This window comes from Geotrypetes seraphini, chromosome 11 (assembly GCF_902459505.1).
Source record: "Geotrypetes seraphini chromosome 11, aGeoSer1.1, whole genome shotgun sequence".
Lineage (NCBI taxonomy): Eukaryota > Metazoa > Chordata > Amphibia > Gymnophiona > Dermophiidae > Geotrypetes > Geotrypetes seraphini.
In genome coordinates, this window is record NC_047094.1 from 24,568,859 (window position 1) to 24,591,740 (window position 22,882).

The 22,882-nt window shown below is 43.0% G+C and overlaps 1 protein-coding gene across 4 annotated transcripts in view; it reads left to right on the plus strand.

Moving 5' to 3' along the window:
• Positions 1-22,882, plus strand: part of BAIAP2L1 (BAR/IMD domain containing adaptor protein 2 like 1) — a 113,731-nt gene that overhangs the window by 27,497 nt on the left and 63,352 nt on the right. For all 4 annotated transcript variants that reach the window (XM_033963229.1, XM_033963228.1, XM_033963230.1 and 1 more), the window contains exon 3: positions 1,275-1,361. In XM_033963229.1, the coding sequence (XP_033819120.1) occupies positions 1,275-1,361 (87 nt within the window). The remainder of the gene's footprint in view (positions 1-1,274; positions 1,362-22,882) is intronic.

Here is a 22,882-nt window from a genome sequence, read left to right on the forward strand (position 1 = left end):
ATACTGAATTCCACCAAAACTTAAAATTAAGCCTACTATGATCTTTCCAGTTATTAGTAATATGTTGGATGGCTACTCCGGTCAAAATCAATAAAAGTTTGTTATTACACATTGATATCTGACTCTTTTTTTCTCATAGACATACCAAAAAGTACAGTATCATAAGATAACGCTACATGATTTTCCAATAAACAATTTACTTGATCCCAGATTGAGTTCCAAAAGGCTAAGATATGGGGACAATAGAACAAAAGATGATCCAAAGTCCCTACATCCAGATTACAATGCCAGCATCTATTAGACAAAGAACTATTTAACTTTTGCAATCTAACTGGGATCCAAAAAGCTCTATGTAGGGGTGATAGATTTTAAAAGTAATGTTAGGAAATTCTTTTTAATGGAGAGGGTGGTGGATGCCTGGAATGCCCTCCCGAGGGACCTGGTGGAGAGGAAAATGGTGACGGAATTAAAAAAAAAAGGGTGGAATGAATACAGAGGATCTCTAATTGGAATATGAATGGGCAAACTTTTACGGTCTGAATCCCACAAAGGAGATGGTTTGGACAGGCTGGAGTGGCCTTCAACAGCGACTCCAGCAGTTGTTAACCAGGCTAATGTTGTATATATCCATCTTCCTTGTGCAGAGTCATGATCCTGGCAGCTTGGGAGTCCAACAGGTGTTCTCCGAGGACAGCAGGCATATATTCTCACAACCTGCCCCACCTCCCCTAGTTGGCTTCTTAAATTTGTTACTGGGCTGACAGTCCCATGAGCTGATGTCATCACCAGCATGCGCACAGTATGGGCACTGCCTAAAGATTTAAAGTGACAGTTCACTTGGTGGCGTCCATACCAGATTCCATGGATGACATCGCCCATATGCCTGCTGTTCTCGGAGAACACCTGTTACAGGTAAGTAAGTATCTTTCATCTTTTTCTTCAGTGCGATATTGCTAAAACTGAGTGGTTACTATCACAAAAATATTTATACATAGTGCAGTCAACATGTACAATGCTCCACAAAGCTTAAGAACTACAGTACAATTTGCTTAAGTTCAGAGTACTAGGAGTTCAAGTGAATTTACTGAAAGTTTAAGACTGCATGGAAAGAGGTCTGAAATTGGATTTTAGTTTCTGATGAAATTCTAATCTGAACCATTAGCCTACATTGCTAGTTCCACCAAAAGTGAACAAAAACTATTTATTTTAAAGCAGAATGACATCTTTCAGTTGAGACTTATTAATTGCAATTTATTTGCTTTTTGTCTTTTAAGCCATGGTACAAGCAGGTAGAGCCTATTATGATGGTGTTGCAAAGGTTGGAGAAATGACTACTGTGTCTCCTGTTTCTAAGGATCTAGGTAAGTTACACTGTACAATATAAATTATTGTAAGCTATATTTAAATTTGAACTTCCTACCTAGAGTAACATAGAAACATAGAGTATGACGGCAGAAAAGGGCCATCAGCCCAACAAGTCTGCCCACTCGAATAACCCTCCCCCCTAAACACTCCCTAGAAGTGACCCCACATGTTTCTCCCTTTTTTTCCTTAAAATCGAGCGCGTTGTTGGCCTCAACTACCTGAAGTGGAAGATCATTCCAACGATCAACCACCCTTTCAATGAAGAAATACTTCCTGATGTCACCATGAAATCTCCCCCCCTTGATTTTTAATGGATGCCCTCTCGTAGTCGTAGATCCTGTGAGGAAAAAGATGCCTCCTTCCACCTCAATACGGCCAGTAACATATTTGAAAGTCTCTATCATGTCTCCCCTCTCTCTGCGTTCCTGACCATAAATGGACAATACCATGATTAAGTGTTGTACTAAGGGTGAAGGATGAGGCAGCTGTAAGTCATGCTGCATCTCAGAGTATTGTTTAACAAGACTGAGACAATTCAGATTGATAAATTTTAAATGTGTTCTTAAATCATGGCTTCTCAATATAACCAGGGTATTCTCATTATGGTTAACGGCTTGATTTTCTTTTTCTTTTGTCGTTAAGTTGCCACGTACAAACTTGTTTTTCAATGTTTATTTTACTCTGAGTTTTTTTGTTAATATTATGATTTTGTTTTGTGTATCTACTATACTCTATGTTCTCTGTTTTTGCTGTAGCCTAAATGTGGGCACTTGATAAGGTGATTTAAGAAATCTAAATAAGTGAATGCATAATGAGGGCAGGAAAGAGATAGAGAAGCAGCGTTTGGATACACTGTGAGGATCCTGTGGACTGTTCTGAGAATCTAGAGATGGAAAAATTTGCCATCCTTGTTTTCATCTACAATAGAGCATTTTATCAATTTTAAGTTTGCTCTGTTATAATTATATCACTTATAGTTTTCTTCTATCACACTTTTTTTAGTGACTGTTGGGATTGGGTGATACAAATTCATCGCCTGTCTTCCTCTTATCCCCATCCCATCCATGTCAAAATAGGAAGTACAGTATTCTGATCCCCAGAGGTCAATTACCACGGCTCCAGATTAGCTGTATTGCAAGTTTTCCCACAGTGAGAGGCTGAAAAAATTATTTCTGCCATCTATTGCAGCCACACGTAGCATTTATCCACTGGCAGAGCCTTAACGAGCTCATTGAATTAGCTGAGTCAGTCATTTCCAATGAATAAACACCCTTGTGACTAAGTGCAAGGCATCAGTCACCCTGCCAATATTTGCACTTCCTTTTAAAATACTGTGATGGGAATTCTTAAATTTCATTTAAAACCTAGATTGTTGGTTCTAAACCATTTCTCTTTGATCTTGAAAAGTAAAAATATTTTAATTTTGATACATCCAACTAGAAACCGCCGTCTTTCACATCTAATCATAATCATATTCTAGATAATAGCACAGAGTGATTCATACTTAAAATATTTTAGCTTGGCCTTGACTTTTATAAGCCAGGAGTACTATATAAGTTTATTGGAAACAAAAATGTAGAAGTGGAGATTAAACTTTAAGTAGGTTGTACAGGTATTAAGATAGTATCATCATCCTCTTGTTCTTAGTTCAAGTCCACATTTATTACATGAAAAGAAATCCATATAAATCTCCCTTCAGCAAAACATTCTGGTGCGATTTTTCTCATCGCAGGTTCAGACTGAAGAGAAGGCTGAATAGCAAACAGAAAAAAGTAAACAGTTCCAAATACAGTCATGCTGCATTTCTTTATTTGCTTTCTGCGCCCTTTAGAGAAACTTGATATACTCCATTTTTTTGTGCAACAAAATCAAATAAGTAAAGATCTTGAAATTATGAATCTGTCAACTATGTAAACAATGATGATATATTTCTGCACATTTTTTCTGGGTTTTGTTTTTTGCTTTGCTAATTAATTAATGTGTACAGTGTAAAGTATGTGCAGGGTTCTGTCTTTTTGCTGTGTAAACTTATTTTAATAAAGAAATTCTTTCTCTAGTTTGGCAGTCTCTATGTCTGTCATGAAGGAGACAGGTCACCTGGAAGGAGGGAGTCACTATGGCTTGGCAGGATGTTATCCTGTATCCAGAATCTGCCCTCCAGTGATGCAGTATCCTCCAACACCAGGGAGGTGTCTCTAGGGGTGTGTACCCAGGAGGGAAGGATTAAGATAGCTATTGTAGTTAGTAATTCAGCCATTAGCCATGGAGATATCTGGTTGGCTGCTGAATGTGAGGATTGCTTGATAACTTGTGGGACTAGTTTGTAGGGCGATGGGTGCCTCTGGCCCCCGTGCTATGAGTGTGACCCAAGACTGCCTGCAGATGAAGACAATAAGATCTGCTGTTGAGGGCAAACACAGCAGACATAGAGGACACAAGCAACAGGGGTAGCAGGTTTAAAATCAAGAAAGGACTTCACAGTAGCACTGAGGACGCTACACAGATTCCTACACAAGGAGAAGTCACTTCAGATGACAGACCAGCAAGCGGACAGCAGTGGATGCAGCAGACAGAAGCAGGGTGTTGAGCTACCCAGTTTTCTGCACCGTTTGCCATATGTATGACTACCTCCCCTCTGGGAGGTAGTCTTAAGTATGCACTCGATGAGAGGAACTGGAGGGCCTGAAGAAGCAAGTCGGACTCCTGGAGGGCAGAATACTGGAACTAGAAGCATTTCGAGCAGTGGAAGAGGAGGACAGAGAGGCGGAAAACTTCATGACTTGAGGAAACGTTGAGGAAGAAGTCAGGGAGTTAGAGAAGTTCATCGAACAGGCATACAGGGAGGCCGTGGAAAATCACCAACAACAGTGGAGTTGCCAAGATATACCTACAGTGAGTGAGAACCACCTGGAGGACAACCACAAGGAAGACGAGTCCGGTGCAAGCCAACGCCAGGATGAGGGAAGATGAAAGTTCACAGAGGACACGGACCTGTGGCTGGAGAGATGATCATACACCAGGGACATGGACCTGTGGCTACAGAGGCAAGAGAAGAATAATAATAATTTATTTTCTTATAAACCGCCCCACCATCAGTTCTGGGCGGTTCACAACAAGGGATAAAACTGAGCAGTTCAGCAAAGAAAATACAATGTCACAAGGACAATACATCATGAGCAATCAAATACAGCAATTGTCGGGGTGGGGTGGGGTGGACTCCATCATCAGACAAGTCAGCAGATGGAATCGGCTGGTGACCTGCCTTCCGGTAGCCAAAGTAGAAGATATAGTGAGCCGTATCAACAGGATCATCGACAGCGTGGAGGAGGAAATATGTCAGGGGTGATCCACATGGGGACAAACAACGTGAGCAACAGGAACTACAGCAGGGAAGGCAAGTGGGATCTCTCAGAGAGAGAGAGAAAGAGAGAATGGTTACTGTGGATGGCAGACTAGATGGGCCATTTGGCCTTTATCTGCCATCAAATTTCTATGTTTCTGTCATTTTCAGAGAGTATAAAAAACAACGTTTCAGATCCTTAAATGCAAGTAGCACTTGGAGCAAGTAGCATCACATTATATCTACCATCATTGGCTTCCTATAGTGCAGGGGTGTCAAAGTCCCTCCTCGAGGGCCGGAATCCAGTCGGGTTTTCTGGATTTCCCCAATGAATATGCATTGAAAGCAGTGCATGCAAATAGATCTCATGCAGATTCATTGGGGAAATCCTGAAAACCCGACTGGATTCTGGCCCTCGAGGACCGACTTTGACACCTGTGCTATAGTGCTTCATATTCAGTTTAAGATACTAAATTCTTACTTGCAAACTCTTTATTTTGCATCTCTTGTTGTACCATATGCACCACTTAGATTCCTTCAATCCTTAAATGATCAGTGACTGCATATCCTGTCCTCTAAGAATGCAATGTTAAAGTCAACAAGACAGCGCTGTGTACGGTGTCACTCCGTCCTTTTGGAACGTCCTTTTGCCATTACATGTTCCCATGGAATAATCCTATCTTAAATTTATTTTGCCTTTGAAGGTGTGATGTTTTTTTGTTTTTCTTTTTTCTTAAAAGCATTTAGCGCTGTTGTGGCATTTGTCAGTAGTGCACTGAGGATTCACTGACCCATCTCTCCTACTTATATTAAATCCCATATTCCTTTTATTTACTTTTTATTTTGTGTGAATGTTTTTGCTCCTGTTTTAATTAGTGTTCCTTTCTTTTTGAGTTTGTAAACTGCCCTATAATGTTTGCAAGGAGGGCAGTATAATAAATTTTTTAATAAACCATAAACCCCTTCTCTTCATTCATCATTCTTACCTCCTCTTGCCAGACCATTCTTACGCCTATTCAGCCCATCTCCCTCCTGAGGATAGTCCTTCTTTTTTTTTTTTTTTTCCTCCCTTTGCTCCAGATGTTCTCCACTTCTAACCCATTCATTCTCTGGACACTCTTCTTTCATTTATGTTTGCTTTTTTCCACATGCCATCCAAGCACTCTTCCCCTTCTTATCTACCATTTCCTCTAGAGCAGGGGTCTCAAAGTCCCTCCTTGAGGGCCGCAATCCACTTGGGTTTAAAGGATTTCCCCAACGAATATGCACAAGATCTATGTGCATGCATTGCTTTCAATGCATATTCATTGGGGAAATCCTGAAAACCCAACTGGATTGTGGCCCTTAAGGAGGGACTTTGAGATCCCTGCTCTAGAGGCTCTTCCACCCTTCTCACTTTCTCCATCCTTCCTCAGGATATTTTCCTTTTCAAGCTTATATTCTGCACCATCCTCCTTCCCACCCTCCCAATCTACCACTGCTACTGACTGGGGTTGAGTGGAGCTGAAATATGCCAGTCCCAATCAACTTTGGCAATGTATTCTCAGTGATTCCTGGGTTGGCAGCAGGAGGTGTGCTTGATCTGCTGCCACGTCAAATCTTGTGGTAAGATAGCAAACTCTCAACACTCTTTATCACAAGGCTGGTCCCACAGCAGCATGAAATGCCATATCTAAAACATCTGCTCCCGCCTAGCTAGTAAAACAGAGAAGAGGACAAAAGAGGTTAGCAAAAAGTTGTGGAAAATTTGGTTACCTGAAGTTCGATTTGACATCTGGGATTGGCATGGCAATCCATATTTGGGGTTGGCACGTGCCATAATGCAACATAATCTATATGTGCACATTATAAAATGCTATGAGTTCAGCTCAAACTCAACTCATAAGCATGTCTAATGTCTTTACATGTGTAGTCAGTGTGTAAAACTGTTGGTGTATGCCTTATAGTATACAATTCCCCTGTTAGTGCCGTATTGCACTCTAACTTTGAACACAACAACCTTTTGATATGGCTATGGTTGCTAATCAACTATATTGAAGTAATTTTATTATTGGCTGCCTTAACCCTTTTTAGCTTTCTGTAAAGCTAGCAAAATCAGTAGACCTGCAATAGGCAAATTTCTGGTAGTCTGGCCTAGAGAGAGCCCTTTCATCCTCTCCTTTGGGAGCAAACACTGGTACTAGTTTTTAACATATTTATCTAGAAATGAGAATAACAATTGAGATAATTAAATTTACTGATGACATAAAGTTGATCAAAGTTAAATCTCAAGAGTATTGTAAAAAAATTGCAAAAGGACCTCGTGAGATTGGGAGACTGGGCATCAAAATGGCAGACAACGTTTAATGTGAGCGAGTGCAAAGTGATGCATGTGGGAAAGAGGAACCCAAACTAGAACTGCATAATGCAGGGTTCCACGTTAGGAGTCGCCACCCAGGAAAAGGATCTAGGTGTCGTTGTTGAAGATACTTAGAAACCCTCAGCTCAGTGTGCAGCGGTGGCCAAGAAAGCAAATAAAATGTTAGGAATCATCAGGAAAGGAATGGAAGAAAAAGACGGGAATGTTATAATGCCCTTGCATCATTCCAAAGTGCAGTTGCTGCATCTCAAAAAAAAAGTTATAACGGAATTAGAAAAAGTACAGAGAAGGGTGACACAAAGGATAAAAGGGATGGGATGATTACCCTATGACAGGGGTGTCCAATGTCGGTCCTCGAGGGCCGCAGTCCAGTCGGGTTTTCAGGATTTCCCCAATGAATATGCATTGAAAGCAGTGCATGCAAATAGATCTCATGCATATTCATTGGGGAAATCCTGAAAACCCGACTGGACTGCGGCCCTCGAGGACCGACATTGGACACCCCTGCCCTATGAGGAAAGTCTAGAGTGACTAGGGCTCTTCGGTCTGGAGAAGAGACGGCTCTGGGAAAATTTGACAGAGATTTATAAAATATTGAGTGGAGTGGAACAAGTACATGTGAATTGCCCGTTTTCTCTTTCCAAAAATTGCAGAACTAGGGGGCATGTAACAAAGCTACTAAGTAGTAGATTTAGAACAATCAGGAGAAAATATTTCTTCACTCATCATGTAATTGAACTATAGAATTCATTGCCAGAGAATGTGATGAAACCAGTTAGCTCAGAAAGGTTTAAAAAAAGGTTTGAATAACTTCCATTGCTTATTCCTAGAATAAGCAGCATAAAATATGTTTTACACTTTGCCTTGCACTTTGTGACTTGGGTTGGCCACTATTGGAAGCAGAATACTGGGCTTAATGGTCTGTCCCAGTATGGCAATTCTTATCTTATGTAGTTTGCAAAATGCATTTATTAATTAGGATTTTCTGCCTTTTGGGGGGGGGGAAAAATTCATCCAAGGCAGTGTCCAGCAAGAATAAGTGGAACATAGGCAACACACAATTACAGCAGCAAAAATTACATAATAACATAGTAGATGACGGCAGATAAAGACCCGAATGGTCCATCCAGTCTGCCCAACCTGATTCAATTTAAATTTTTTTTTTTTTTTTTTTTTCTTCTTAGCTATTTCTGGGCAAGAATCCAAAGCTTTTCCCGGTACTGTGCTTGGGTTCCAACTGCCGAAATCTCTGTTAAGACTTACTCCAGCCCATCTACACCCTCCCAGCCATTGAAGCCCTCCCCAGCCCATCCTCCACCAAACGGCCATACACAGTACACCAAATTTATAGTGCATTGTAGCAGCAAATAACTAGCAGTTCCAAGACTGTTTGAACCCACTACACAGACTCTTGCCACTAATTCTAAGTTTATTTAAAATTTTCTACCCTGCCCTAGGGGAGGAGGGCCTTCATAGTGGCTTACAATCTAAAATAAATTATAATAACGATAACAAAGTTTTTAAAAAAAAAATAAAAAAATTTAACCGACATAGTGCATAAAATTAAGGTTCAGAGAACAGAAATACAAAATACTATAGCAACGTGAAAAAGGGAAAATACCATTAGGGATATTCTTCTGTTTTCCAAGATATTTTTCTGTTTTCAAGATTCTTGCTCCTTCTGGCACCATCTGCCCAAGGCTAAGTGTTGGTGTATGTGCCTGTATCTTTTAAACATGTATACTTGGTGCCTCCACGCATACTGGTAAGGGGGTGATGATGACAGCTTGGCCAGATTTGCATGGCACATCACAACCCCTCACATCGTCTCCCCGGAGAGCAAGTGGTTTTATGTGGTAGATTGTTAGGATGCAGGAACAATGGTACTCGTATATTGTGCAAGGATTATAAGATGATGACAGGTGAGGCAGTTAGCCAGAGTGTCAAAATAACTCAACCTCTGACCTTACCTAATCTATAGGTTAACCCTTTTCTTCCCCTCCCTCCCTCCCCTGCAGCCCTATGAAGTTTACGTCTGTCACCTCTGTGTTGTGCTCACAGGAAATTGCAGTAGAGGGAAGACGTAGGAGCTTTTCCAAGGCAGCCTGTCAGGCTGCTGCCACCAGTAGCCTGCGCAAACTTTATAGGACTGTGGGAGAGTGAGGGAGCAGTGGCAAACTGGGAAGGGAGGGGAAAGAGAGACTGGTCTAGGGTGATGGAAAGATGCTCAACCTATGAGTGGGAGAGAAGAGGTGCCTGAAACGATGAGATGATGGGGGGGGCTGCTGCTATCCCTTGAGCTGTAGCTGTGCAGTTCCATGGAAAAGAGGGAGATGCAGCTCTGGTCTCTTATGGGAGCCCTCTTTCCGACACCTGCAGTAGGAAGTGGTTGCAAATGTGACCCCAGAGAAAAAGTTTTCATTTGTCTATGATGCACTTTAGCTTGTAATAAATACCATGTAATCCAGTTTTTGTTTATCAAATGTAGCAGGACATTAATCTCAGAAAGAGTCACGCTGGAGTCCATGTCAGGGATTCTAGCCCTCAAGTAGTAGATCTGGTTTGATGCCTGGTGCAAAGACTTTTCTTGATTAGGAAGTGGCTTCAAGAGCAGAAAAAAACTATGGCTGAAGTTGTCACAGGGCTGTAAACCCATTAGCCAGTTCAAAACAGTTATCTTTTCAATACTGAAACTGTGCTTGCTGTCATGCTTCATGAAAACTGTACACCTTTTTCAAATGCTGAAATAAGTCCTGTCCTTTCTGCTCATAAGAACTGCCATCTCTGGATCAGACCCCAGGTCCATCAAGTCCGGCGATCCGCACACGCGGAGGCCCCGCCAGGCGTACCCTGGCATAGTTTTAGTCCCCATATCACTTTAAGCCTCTCATAAGGAGATGTGCATCTAGCTTACCCTTAAATCCTAGAACGGTGGATTCCACAATTACTTCTTCTGGGAGAGCATTCCAGGTGTCCACCACTCGTTGGGTGAAGCAGAACTTCCTGATATTTGTCCTGACTTGTCCCCCCTTAGCTTTAGTCCATGTCCTCTTGTCCGTGTCACATTGGACATTGTAAATAATTTTTTTTCCTGCTCTATTATGTTGATTCTTGTCAGTATTTTGAAAGTCTCGATCATATCCCCTCGCAGTCTCCTCTTCTCAAGGGAGAACAGTCCCAGTCTCTTAAGTCGTTCCTCGTATTCCAAGTTCTCCATACCTTTTATTAGCTTCATTGCTCATCCCTGCACCCTCTCCAGCAGTTTTATATCCTTCTTTAGGTTGGGAGACCAATGTTGGACGCAGTATTCCAAGTGTGGTCTGACCATCGCTCTATAAAGCGGCATTATTACTTTCTCCGATCTACTCGCGATTCCCTTCTTTATCATGCCTAGCATTCCATTTGCGTTCTTTGCTGCCGCCGCGCATTGCGCCAATGGCTTCAGGGTCCTATCAATTAGTACACCCAGGTCCTTTTCCTGTTCGGTTTTTCCCAGAGTTGCACCTGACATACTATACTTGTGTTCCTTATTCTTTCTGCTTAAGTGCATCACTTTGCATTTTTCCACATTAAACTTCATCTGCCATTTGTCTGCCCGTTCCTCGTGTACTCGAAATCTCTCTTCTCATCCTTCTTAATATCTCGGACCAAGCTGTTCCTATACAGTAGTGTGCTTTTGGAGTTGCTGTTGCATTTTGCGAGTAAAAAGCAAAGAAGAAACGGGGTTGCATTGCCTCTCCCCTGTGAGAATTAGGAACTGAGCAGCAGTGTGATAATACATTGTACATTTGTTCCTCAATTTTTCCTTTATATGGTATATGTTGTGATAATTTTAGTTACCGGTACTTTGCTTTTATGGCTTTTTAATATTGAAGCATTTTTTTTTTTTTTTCACTTACACAGAAGTTGTATTTAATGGGAAATGGCAGACTTAATTCCAACCTGATTACATTGTACTTCTCAAAAACGATCTTGGAGAAGATGTGTGTGTTTGCTCTGCGTAAAAATTCAATTTTAATGTTCTCTGTACAATCCTGACCCTTGCTGTTTGGAAGTGCATGTCCGAAAATGTTCAATCTGCTGAATGGTAAAAGTGACAAAATTGACGTACATCTTAATTATCTTCAGCATTTGTAATACTGTCTTAAACTCTTAAATCCTATGGTTCTGTTGCTATAATAATTTGTGCACTCATCCAAATATATTTCCTAAAACGGTATCTGATTTCCATCTTAATCAGTCAATCATCCTGCCAGTATTTTTCCTAGGCTTCATGCTCACAAAGAAGAAAGTGCTTTGCATACTTTTGGATTGCAAATGAGCATTAGCTGTCTATTTGGACTGGACGAAAGCCTTTAGAACAGGGCTGGTTAAGGGGGAGGGCGAACAGGGCAGCTGCCCTAGGCCCCATGATCCAGACAACTCTTCCCCCTTCCTAGTCCATATCCATCCCTTCCCCTCACCTTCTTGGTCATCTTTCCAAAATCAAAAGTTTTCCTTTTCAGAGGGGCCCCAATGAGGCAGCCATTCTCACAAACTGTCGGCAGCTTCCCTGAAGCTTTCCCTTTGACACTATTTCCTGTTTCCACCTGGGTGGATCATGGTAGAGTGAAAGTTTGGGGCAGCTTGTGAGAATGGCTGCCATGCCGGGGCCCCTCTAAAAAGGAAAGCTTCGATTTTTGAAAAATGACCAAAGGTGAGGGGAAGGGACAGAGATGGACTGAGAAGAGGAAGAGATGTCCAGACCGTGGGGCCCCCTGAAGCTCTTTTAAGTTAGCCGGGGGATGGGAGAGAGAGGGGGTGGAAATGCAGACCAGAGGTAGGAGGAGGGACTAGGAAAACAAACTCCTTGTCATTAATAGCAGATGAATCCAGAGGCGAGTGGGTTGTATCCATCCAGAGAGAGAGAGCACCAAGCTCAGCTCCGTCTTATATAGGATGTTATGCTCACTGGTAATCCAGTATACTCTATCTCCACAGGCAAATGGATGATCTTTTTCCTGCTCCTGGTTTTGTCTGTGCTCAGCATGCCCAGCAAGGCTCCTGTTTTGACTTAGCCAACTCGGTTGAGCAAGGGAATTAGGCTTCCTGGGTGCCTATCTCAGGGTATGGTTCTTGGTGTTAGTTCCCTTCCCTTGTGGCCCCCTTGGTATTTATCCTGCACTCCTTTCTCCCTCCTCAAAAAAGAAAGAAAGAACGATGGATTGACTAAACACAGAGGGAGTGCTGTGGTCGAGAAGCATGGCACAGCAAAGAAGAGTAGCACTGTAAGTAGCCAACCACGTGTGTGCTTTGGGCTGGTCCTGGATGTCTAAATAATGTGTTTTCTGTTTTCCCCGTCGAGCCTCCACAATTGACCTGTCCTCTTTGTAGCTTGCTCCAATGCAGTTAAAATTTTTTTTAAAAAGACAGTGGCAAAGAGTTACAATAGTTAAAGAGCTTTTTGGGACTACAGGGATGTCTGCTGAGCTGGTCATATGCAGCTACCACATGGCAGGACAATGGAGGCCCATCTGCAGGCTGTTTGGTGTTGGCAAACGTTTTGGCGGGAGTATGTCAAGAGCATTAGCAGCCTGTTTGAAGGGACCAAATTCTGCTCTCTTTGCAGTTGTCCATGACAACCTTCATCTTCGGTCTTCCGTCTGGACAGCAGTGCTGGTTTTCTTGCCAATTTTTGGCGCGTGATTTTTCTTTTTTGCCGGAGTGCTTGAAATGGTCGGCCGGCGGGGATATGGGGCTCAGTGCAGTCTCTTCTACCTGCTTACTCTTTCAGCCCAGGTGACTGGTCAACGACTGGTTCATTCTGGGATCTGGGGGAGTTTTAGAGGCCTCTTCTGATGCCTCTCTCCCCCCCAAAAAAAAAAAAAGGGGGGAATGTGGCAATTCAGTACCCAGATAGCTCCCTCATTTGTTTCCATAGAGGCCAATGAGAGTATAAGTACTTAGGGCAGTGGTTCTTAAACCTGTCCTGGGAGACCCTCAGACAGTCAGGTTTTCAAGATATCCCTAAGCGAGATTTGCCTATAAATTAGGTAGTAGTCATGCAAATCTCGCTCTTGCATATTCCATTAGGGATATCTTGAAAACCTGACTGGCTGGGGGTCCCCCCCCAATACAGGTTTAAGAACCATGAAATCTTGGAGTCCCTTGGGGTGGCAGTTCTTGAGCACACCTTTTGTGACTTGCTGGTGCATCTGCCTTCCTCCTTCTTGTGCTCGTTTGTTGGTGCCTAAAGGGGACTGCATGGCCTGAGCATGGCCACAGATCTCAGCTCTGCTGTTGTCTGTTTATGGCTTTCTTGGTGTTTCCCAGATTGGATTTAGGAGAGCTTCTGGGGTTTACCCTGGTTGCCTGTATCCTGTCCCCAGTAAAAGAATGAGTCCCTATACAAATTCCTTGGACCACTTTGAGAGGAGTGTGTGGCGCAGTGGTTGGATCTACAGCCTCAGCACTCTGGAGTTGTGGGTTCAAACCCCGCGCTGCTCCTTGTGACCCTGGGCAAGTCACTTAGTCCTCCATAGCCCCAGGTACGTTAGATAGATTGTGAGCCCACCGGGACAGATAGGGAAAATGCTTGAGTACCTGATTGTTAAACCGCTTAGATAATCTTGATAGGCGGTATATAAAAACCTAATAAACTTGAAACTTGAAGTCAGCATTCAGGATCTGTTCTGTATTCCTTTCGTTCAGCTACCTGCATTGGTAGCAGATCCAGCACATGGCTCTGCGGGTCCCTCATTTTCTTTCCCTAGGGAAGCAAGGTGTGACTCTAGGTTTCCTGCTTAAGTTGTTTGCACCTCCGGCATCTTTCACTGATCCTTTGGGAGGAGCAGCTGCATAGCACTCTCCCTTCCCTGTCTCTCAGACTTGGCTGTCCTAGGAAGGGAAGGTGTCTTTCTCCCCAGGTCTCTGGGGTAGTTCTTTATTGGAGGTGTGTGCAGATTTGTCGGGGTATGACCATGGCTTCCTTTCTGGAAGTTAGGCTCTTCATCTTGCAGTCTCAGGCATAGCCTTTTTCAGAGTGTGGCACTCTATCTCATCTCAGATGCTCGAGGGTCAGCTGCCCTCTGTGTATAGAACACAATCTTTGGCTCTTGAGCATTGCACCTTCTCTGAGCATAGAACACTCTGATGGCCTTGGAATAGAGCATTCGCCATCTCGGGCTGTAGAAGGGGTGCACCGATCTTGAACGCTCTGACAGCTCTGGATCTCGAGCATAGTGCCTTCTCTGGAACTAGAGCGAGCGGGTTACCATTTAAGGCCTTGGAGCATGGCGCCATCTCTGGATGTAGGGCTAGTGTATTACAATTTCTTGGCCTTCAAGCATGGCTACCTCTCTGGATGTAGAGTGGGTGCGTGGACATTTTTAGCCCTCAAGCATGCCTCCATTGGGTGACGCTACCGCTAACTGCAGAGCTTGGAGATTTCTGGCTGCCAGACCAGAGGAAGTGCTCTTCAACTGGCAGGGATTTGGGATTCCCACAACCCACAGCAGGGGAGGTGGCTAAGTTTTGATGGACCTGGATCTGGGACTCCTGTGTGTTCAGTACAAAAAGTGTATATTTGTGTTTATTTCTCTAGTTTTGTAATAATTGTCGAGGTTAATTTTGGGGGGTTCCCCGTTCAATTTTTATTTTTACTTATGATCCCTTATTCTGTATTTAGTAAAGATCTGTCTGTGTTTTGTGTGTAAAGAAGTCTTAAGTTGTTTTATGTGTGGTAGTAATGGGAGATGGGATATCGGAGGGAGAGTGCAGGGAGAAGAGGAGATCAGGGACCCCCCTCCTTAATTTCTGCCCTGGGCACCAGCATGTGTAATACTAGCCCTGCCTTAGAAAGTCCACCCAACATCTTGCTTCCTTTGATCCTAACATACTTCAGATCGCCACTGCCAAACATTCCATCCAGTTGGCTAGGAGACCTTTTTTTGTTTTTGCTTATGTCCAGGAACATTTGACTCTTGAAGGTCATGTCATGCTTTTACAGCACCATTTGAGGTCAATCTTTACAGAGGACATTTTGCAAGGCTGCAACATGGACATCTGTAAATGCATTCACATCTCCTTACTGTTTTACAGGGATGTCCAACCTTTTTGCTTCCCTGTGCCGCATTGGCCCCCAAAAAATATTTCTGGGGCTGCGCAAACGCTGCAGCAAGACAGAGGAGGGAGCTGGCAAGATGGTAAACACCCGGGGGCAGCAGAGGAAAACACTGCATCGCCCTCGACCAGGGCCGCACAAAATACTTCACGGGGCCGCAGGTTGGACACCCCCTGGTTTAGAAAGACTCTTCGGTGCAACAGCAGGTTTGGCCAGTTGGGACTTACAGAATCTTTATGGGGATTAGAATCCAATTCCATACTTCCCAGACCTGTTTCTTATCATTTCCAGGCTACCCTCTCCCCCCCCCAAAAAAAAAAAGCATAAAATTTGAAAACGCCATCTTTCATAGCTAAGGAGCCCCCTCCCCCCATCAGTAAGAAGTTGCTATCCTGCTTGTCCTTGTGGGGGGGGGAATCAAGTTATTTACTCATAGCAGGTGTTCTTCATGAACAGCAGGATAGCAGTCAAGATATATGCACTCCTCTTCCCCCCCGGAAAAAAAGTATCTTGCTCTGAACTTGAAACATGACTAAGGCAGTCCAGTTCAACAGTGGCAGGCAGGAAGTAACACGTTTGCTTGAGAAGCTTTCTCACGCTGGGCTTATATCCTGCTGTCTATAGAGAATATCGTAAAAGAAAATCATTCAGTTTCACGTTTTTCCCACCATTCACAGCAGTATATCGGTTCTGGAACGTAGATGCTACTTTTGACTTCATTTACTTAGCTCTTTCTTTTCTGCTCCGTTTGGGGAAGAGTAGCTCCTTACACTCCTGATTTTTTCCTATCATATCCTAAAACTGAAACCAGGAGAGAAGAGGGCTCGGTGTTTGTTTACTTGGGACCCACTAAAGAATTTATTGAGTCAGATTTGTAATATATCGAAATACCAAAAAGATCCCATAATTATTAGCTGGGATTTTCATGGATTGTGATCCAATCTACTTACCGGCCATTGCTATAAACTACTTTTTTTATATTGGGAATTTTTGTAGGCTCACCAAAGAATTAAAGGCTTTAATCCCAGGATAAAAAAATGAATGTTATACTAAGCAGCAAGGTGTGTTTAAGTACCTGTAACCTTTTCTAAACATTGTAGGGTGTGTTTGCTGTATCTATGACAACACAGTAACAGCATAGCAAAGTTCCATATTTAGATAGAGGTCTAATTCATAAAGCTTAAAGTGTAGTCACTAAGCTATCTCAAGATGGATTGTGTTATGTAGGGTTGTACTTTTTGTATAGCTTGAATTTTTTTTAATGAAAATCATTTAAAAGTTACTTGGGATCATTTAAACAGGCACTTTTATGTTGGCGTGCCTCTTCCAAAAATCGATTAATAATTTACCAGTTTGAAAAAGACTCCTGTATTCTGTGAACAGTCATAGCTGTGGACAACCCCAGATTCTTGCATAAGAGGAAACGGGAAGATGCTGCCTGATAACCTAAAGCTATGACTAATGGCAGCTCAAGTTCTGCAGGCCCTATAGATGTTGCAAAGCATATTTAAACAGAAAAGACTGTCGGCTAATTTCTGAATTTATTTAAACAGTTTTTATTGCACACTGTAATTCAGAAATATTATAAGCAGATTACTACCTACATCTGGGTTAAAATGATATAATAAAGAACAAAACTTCAATATTTTAACACACAAAACAGAATAAAGTGATACAAAACATAGGAACGTTTGATGCTCCTAAAGTCTATACAAATGAATATTGCTGGTGGTGTGTGTGTTTTGGGGGGGGGGGGGGTTTCATACTTTGACAGCTTCATTAGGTGAAGACTTTCTTAAAATAAGCTGATTACTGTAACTGTTTGTGGGTTGAACTGCCAAAATGTTCACTGTCTAAAATTAAATTGTAAATAAATATATATGGTATTACCTGAAGAATTTACAACATTATATTCTGGATCTATATCTGCACTTCCAATATGGTTGCTTCTCTGTTATCATTTACTGGCGATAGCTAAATTGACTATGACTTATAGAAGAACTTTTTCCACCATTGAGGAAGGAATGCACTACCAGAGGAAGTGATCAAGCAGAGTACGGTCCAAGGATTCAAACAGGGATTGGACAGATTCCTGACGGATAAAGGGATCGTGGGATACTGAGGGAGGAGCTGGGATGTAACACAAGTATAGAATGTTAACCAGGTAATGAGTATAAACCAACCAGGTCGTGCATGTGCAAGACTGGAGGGCTAGGACTTCGATAGGAAGGCAGGACTTAAACGAGATACCAAGGTGGCAAGGGAGCCCCTTCTAGTGATTCAGACAGGTCGTGACCTGTTTGGGCCGCCGCGGGAGCGGACTGCTGGGCAGGATGGACCTATGGTCTGACCGGCAGAGGCACTGCTTATGTTCTTATGTTCTTATGAAGCAAATTAATACCTTAACTGTTTTCTAAAGTATTTTTACTTTTCACTTTTGCCTTTTAATGTACCTTTAGAAATTAAAGGTTATCTGCATACTATTAGTTGTATGTCTTTGTGTGTGCCTATGGCCATTATAATGGAGTATGTTGTATGTCTGTGTGTGTGTGTAAGCTTTGAACTTTTATGCACCTTTTTATAATGTTGCGGTTTTTATTTGTTTTATTGTGTTTTGGTTTTATGTGAGTTGTTTTGGATAGGTTCTAGGAGAAAAGGCCATAAACTGTTAAGGTAGAATTTGCAGTCCACTGAAACGTATCTACTCTTTTGGGTCCTGCCAGTCATTTATGACATGAATTAGGCATCTTTATAAACAGAATACTGGGCTTGATGGACCTTTTGGTCTGACCCGCAAAGGTTGTTCTTATGTCCTCTGCAATAAATTACAAAAATGGAATTGTGTATACTTTTGTTTTGAAAAATATACTCTACAAACAGGAGTGGGCATTCCTCCTGCCTGGCTCTTCGGGAGGGGTTCGGGTGCAGGAGGGAGTAGGCATCCCTCCTGCCGAGGTACTTGAGGGGGGAGGTTTGGGGTTTTTTTTTTGAAATTCCAGGGAGGTTCCGGCAGGAGAGAGTGGGCATTCCTCCTGATGGACGGCCAATTTCGTAGGAGGGGGTTCCATGTTGCAGCCACGTCTATTTGAAATGTAGAGAACTACTCAAATGTGCCAATACCCACTAACACCAAATGCTATTTTCAAACAGCCCTTCTAGTTGACAAGTTCATGGCTGCTTTTACAGGCTGATTTTGTAATGGATTTTCAAAGGGAAACTGCACAAATAGTTTCACTTCTGTAAACAAGCTTACAAAGATATTGCATCTGCTGATTATATGAGTAATACATTCATGCAAAAAAAGTCCTAAGTTTGAAAATAAAAATATAACCTACACACATTGTGTACCTATCTAATGTACTGTAGTCTCTCTCTCTTAACCCTGGGAACATATTCCCTGAAGCTCATAGAGAGCAGAAGGTGAGAAATGGCTTTGAAAATTGTCCAAAGCAACAAACCAAAACAATGGAAAAAACCAGGGTTCAACTGTCTGCAGTAAAAAACAATCCAGAGCAAACAAAACAAAAAACTGCAGACTTTGTACACGAAGCAGGCAGACTTTATTATGACAAGTAATTCTTTGATTAAAAACCTTTTTACCAGGTGAGGGACCCAACACGGTCCGTGTTTCGGACTAACCTTCGTCAGGGGTCCTAATAGATACAAATACAATATTTATTTAAAAGCCAATACATTTGAGAAAAATAATAAAAAAATATATAAAAAATATAATATATCAATATATTGATTACTATAATGATCCAATTAATTCAATTGTGGACAATAGAAAAAAGGGGTTTGAGAAGGAAAAAAGGAAGGAAAAACCCCTTTTTTCTATTGTCCACAATTGAATTAATTGGATCATTATAGTAATCAATATATTGATATATTATATTTTTTATATATTTTTTTATTATTTTTCTCAAATGTATTGGCTTTTAAATAAATATTGTATTTGTATCTATTAGGACCCCTGACGAAGGTTAGTCCGAAACACGGACCGTGTTGGGTCCCTCACCTGGTAAAAAGGTTTTTAATCAAAGAATTACTTGTCATAATAAAGTCTGCCTGCTTCGTGTACAAAGTCTGCAGTTTTTTGTTTTGTTTGCTTTGAAAATTGTCCTCCTCTGGTGTTTCAAGATTACAGCACAAACCTTTTATAATGATCTATACAGTGGTACCTTGGTTTAAGAGCATAATTCGTTCCAGAAGCATGCTCTTAAACCAAAACACTCGTATATCAAAGCAAGTTTCCCCATAGGAAGTAAGGAAAACTGCTTTGATTGGTTCCACCTCCTCCCCCCCCCCCCCCCCCGAGGCTACCGGCGCTGCTCCATTCTCCCCCCCCCCCCCCTTGAGGAATCCGACGCTGTTCCAAACCCCTCTCCGCGATCCGGCTTCCCCTCCCTGTGAACCGGCATCCTCCCCCCACTCGCATTGCCCCTCCACCTCAATCCTACTTTCTCCCCCCCCTCCCCAGCAGTCAATGACACTTCCTTTACCCGACTTGGCACCAGTGCCGGTGCCCGAAGATCCTCCCTCTTCTGGCGCGGCCTGGGCTAAGCAGTGCATTGGAGATCCTCCTTCTTCTGGTCTGGGCTGGGCTGGACTGGCTTTGAGCATTTGCGCATGCTCAAAGCCTTCTGGTCTCGCTCTCAATCTCGGAGAGGTACCACTGTATTTTGTATTTTTAATGGATGAAAGAAGTCGTCTTCCAGTCTTGTGCTACAAATTTCTACAAATACATTCCTGTCACCTAATCAGATGGTATGAACAAATAACATACAGTATATAACAGTTTGCAGAGGTTTTACTTCAAGTGTGAAGACTACTAGTTAAGCCATCCTTATCCATTATTTACAATACATCTGGGTTCTGGGTTTTGTTTTGCAGTAAATTTATTTAGCATTTGGAACACCCTTATTTTACTAATCAGCTGAAAATAGATTAATTTTTAATGCTGCAACAGTTTTTGTTAGATCAGACAACGATAATTGCTCCTCCTCATTGTTTTATTGATGTTACTTTCTCAGTAGATCAATTTATGCTTCTTTTATGCTGCAGTTGTGTTGCAAAACCAGTGTGTAGTTTAAATGCTCAGTGTAGGGTGGGCATTTGAACCGGATAAATTTTTTTTTTGGCTCATACCTTTCTCAATAGCTGAGGCTTTGTGCCATTCGGTAGTTAGAAACATAGAAATAGACGGCAGATATGGGCCAGGGCCCATCCAGTCTGCCCACCCTAATGACCCTCCCCTACCTTTACCTTGTGAACAGATCCCACGTGTCGATCCCATTTGGCCTTAAAATCAGGCACGCAGCTGGCCTCAATCACCTGAAGTGGAAGACTATTCCAGCGATCAACTACCCTTTCAGTAAAAAAGAACTTCCTGGTGTCACCTCGCAGTTTCCCGCTCCTGATTTTCCACGGATGCCCTCTTGTTGCCGAGGGACCCTTGAAAAAGAAGACATCTTCCTCTGCCTCGATGCGGCCCATGAGATATTTGAACGTCTCGATCATGTCTCCCCTCTCTCTGCGCTCCTCGAGCGAGTATAGCTGTAATTTTTCTAACCGTTCCTCGTACGGGAGATCCTTGAGTCCCGAGACCATCCGGGTGGCCATTCTCTGGACCGACTCCATCCTCAGCACATCCTTGCGATAATGCGGCCTCCAGAATTGCACACAGTATTCCAGATGGGGCCGCACCATGGATCTATACAATGGCATAATGACCTCTGGCTTACGGCTGACGAAACCCCTGCGTATGCAACCCATAATTTGTCTTGCCTTGGATGAAGCTTTCTCCACTTGATTGGCAGGCTTCATGTCCTCACTGACGATCACCCCTTAAATGTTGTTTCCATCCCCTCATGCAGCAGACTTTTTTAAAAATCCCACTGAAGAAAGGAGTGTGGTACTTTAAAGAAGGTGCACGTCTCAGCATACACTTAAGCGCTTCTGTGCAGATCTGAGCAGAAAAAAACATTCCAAAGTACATGGATCACAGCAGTGGCATAGTAAAGGAGGGTGGTCCGCCCAGGAAGCCATGTTGATGAGGGCGCTGGCACCCCTTCTCTCCACCCCCCTTCGCCTTTTCCCATTCCTCCCCTCCCGCACATGCCCCCCTTCCCTGCCGCCATACCTCTAATTGAAGAAGTTGTTCGTGGCGGTCAACAATGTGCTGCGTATAGAAAGTAACATCCGATGGAGAGCCGACAGAGTCGTGGGGAGCATGTTGTTGACTGCTGTGAGCAACTTCAACTAGAGGCGGAAGGGGAAGGGAAGGGGGGAGCGCGTGTGATAGGTGGGATCAGGGAAGGAGCAGGGGGGAAGAGATGAGGGAGGGGGCGGAGCACCTCTCACCCGCGCTATTCCACTGGTTCACAGTTGGCCTCCAGACACCATTCATAAAGCACAGAAGGCCATAATCATGGTACCACTCCAAAGCATTAGAACATAAGACTAGCCTTACTGGATCAGACCGATGGTCCATCAAGCCCAGTAGCCTGTTCTCGTGGTGGTCAATCCAGGTCCCTAGTACCTGTCCAAAACCCAAGGAATAGCAACATTCCATGCTACCAATCCAGGGCAAGCAATGGCTTCCCCATGTCTTTCTCAATAACAGGAAATTGTCCAAACCTTTCTTAAAACCAGCTACGTTATCCGCTCTTACCACAACCTCTGGCAATGCATTCCAGAGCTTAACTATTCTCTGAGTGAAAAAATATTTCCTTCTATTTGTTTTAAAAGTATTTCCCTGTAACTTCGAGTGTTCCCCCTAGTCTTCGTCATTTTTGGCGGAAGGAGTTGGCAAGGAAATATAAACTGACTGATAGGGCTATTCTTCCATATTTGCAATTACAAAATTATATTCAGTCTCTGCCTGCAGCTTCCTTAACTGTAGGAGTTTTGGAAACCCTGAAGGAAGCATTTTGTCTAGAGGTGCAGTCTCTGCGATTTTATCATAACATTTTGTTGGAGGAGGCACAAGAACTAGACTTTGACATCTTGGGAGAGCGGTGGTCATCTGACCTTGGAGTACCCTTTACAGCTGCTCTACTAAAAATTAGTCTGAAATCAGCTGCTCAGAACTGGACTTTCATCTCCCTGTTTGAATAAAATGATTTTGTGACTCTATAATTCTCCAAATAGAACATATTGAACCTCCCGCTGCCCCAAATGCCATAGAGCAAATGCTACATTGGGACACGTTTTCTTTATTTGCCATTTTTTAATCATTTTAGCCTATTTTACAATATACTAGACCACAGTTCTTCAACCGCCGGTCCGCGGACTGGTAACGGTCCGCAGAAAATTTCTGCCGGTCCGCGCAGGGCCGGCGAGATCAAGTCGGCAGTTAAATTTTCTGCCGACTGTGGTTCCTCCCGACTGCGGTTCCTGCTGATTAATGTTCTTCCCAGCCTCAGGCGATCAAGATAGGCTGCCAACGTCGGGGCCTTCCCTCAGTGAGTCTCGCTTGTTCGGAAACAGGAAGTTGAAACAAAATAGGCGGGACTCAGAGAGTGAAGGTCCTGACGTCAGCAGCGTGTCTTGATTGTCACCCCTGCCGAGTTGCTGAAGAGGGCCGCGGGGAAGTTGCGATTAGACCGGAGAGAGCTGCAGATTCAGGTGCAGGTGGAGGGAGATGGTCAGCGTGTGCGAACAAGATCCTGGGGAGCCTTCACAGTAGCTGTCTCCCCTCCCACCAGCTCTCCAA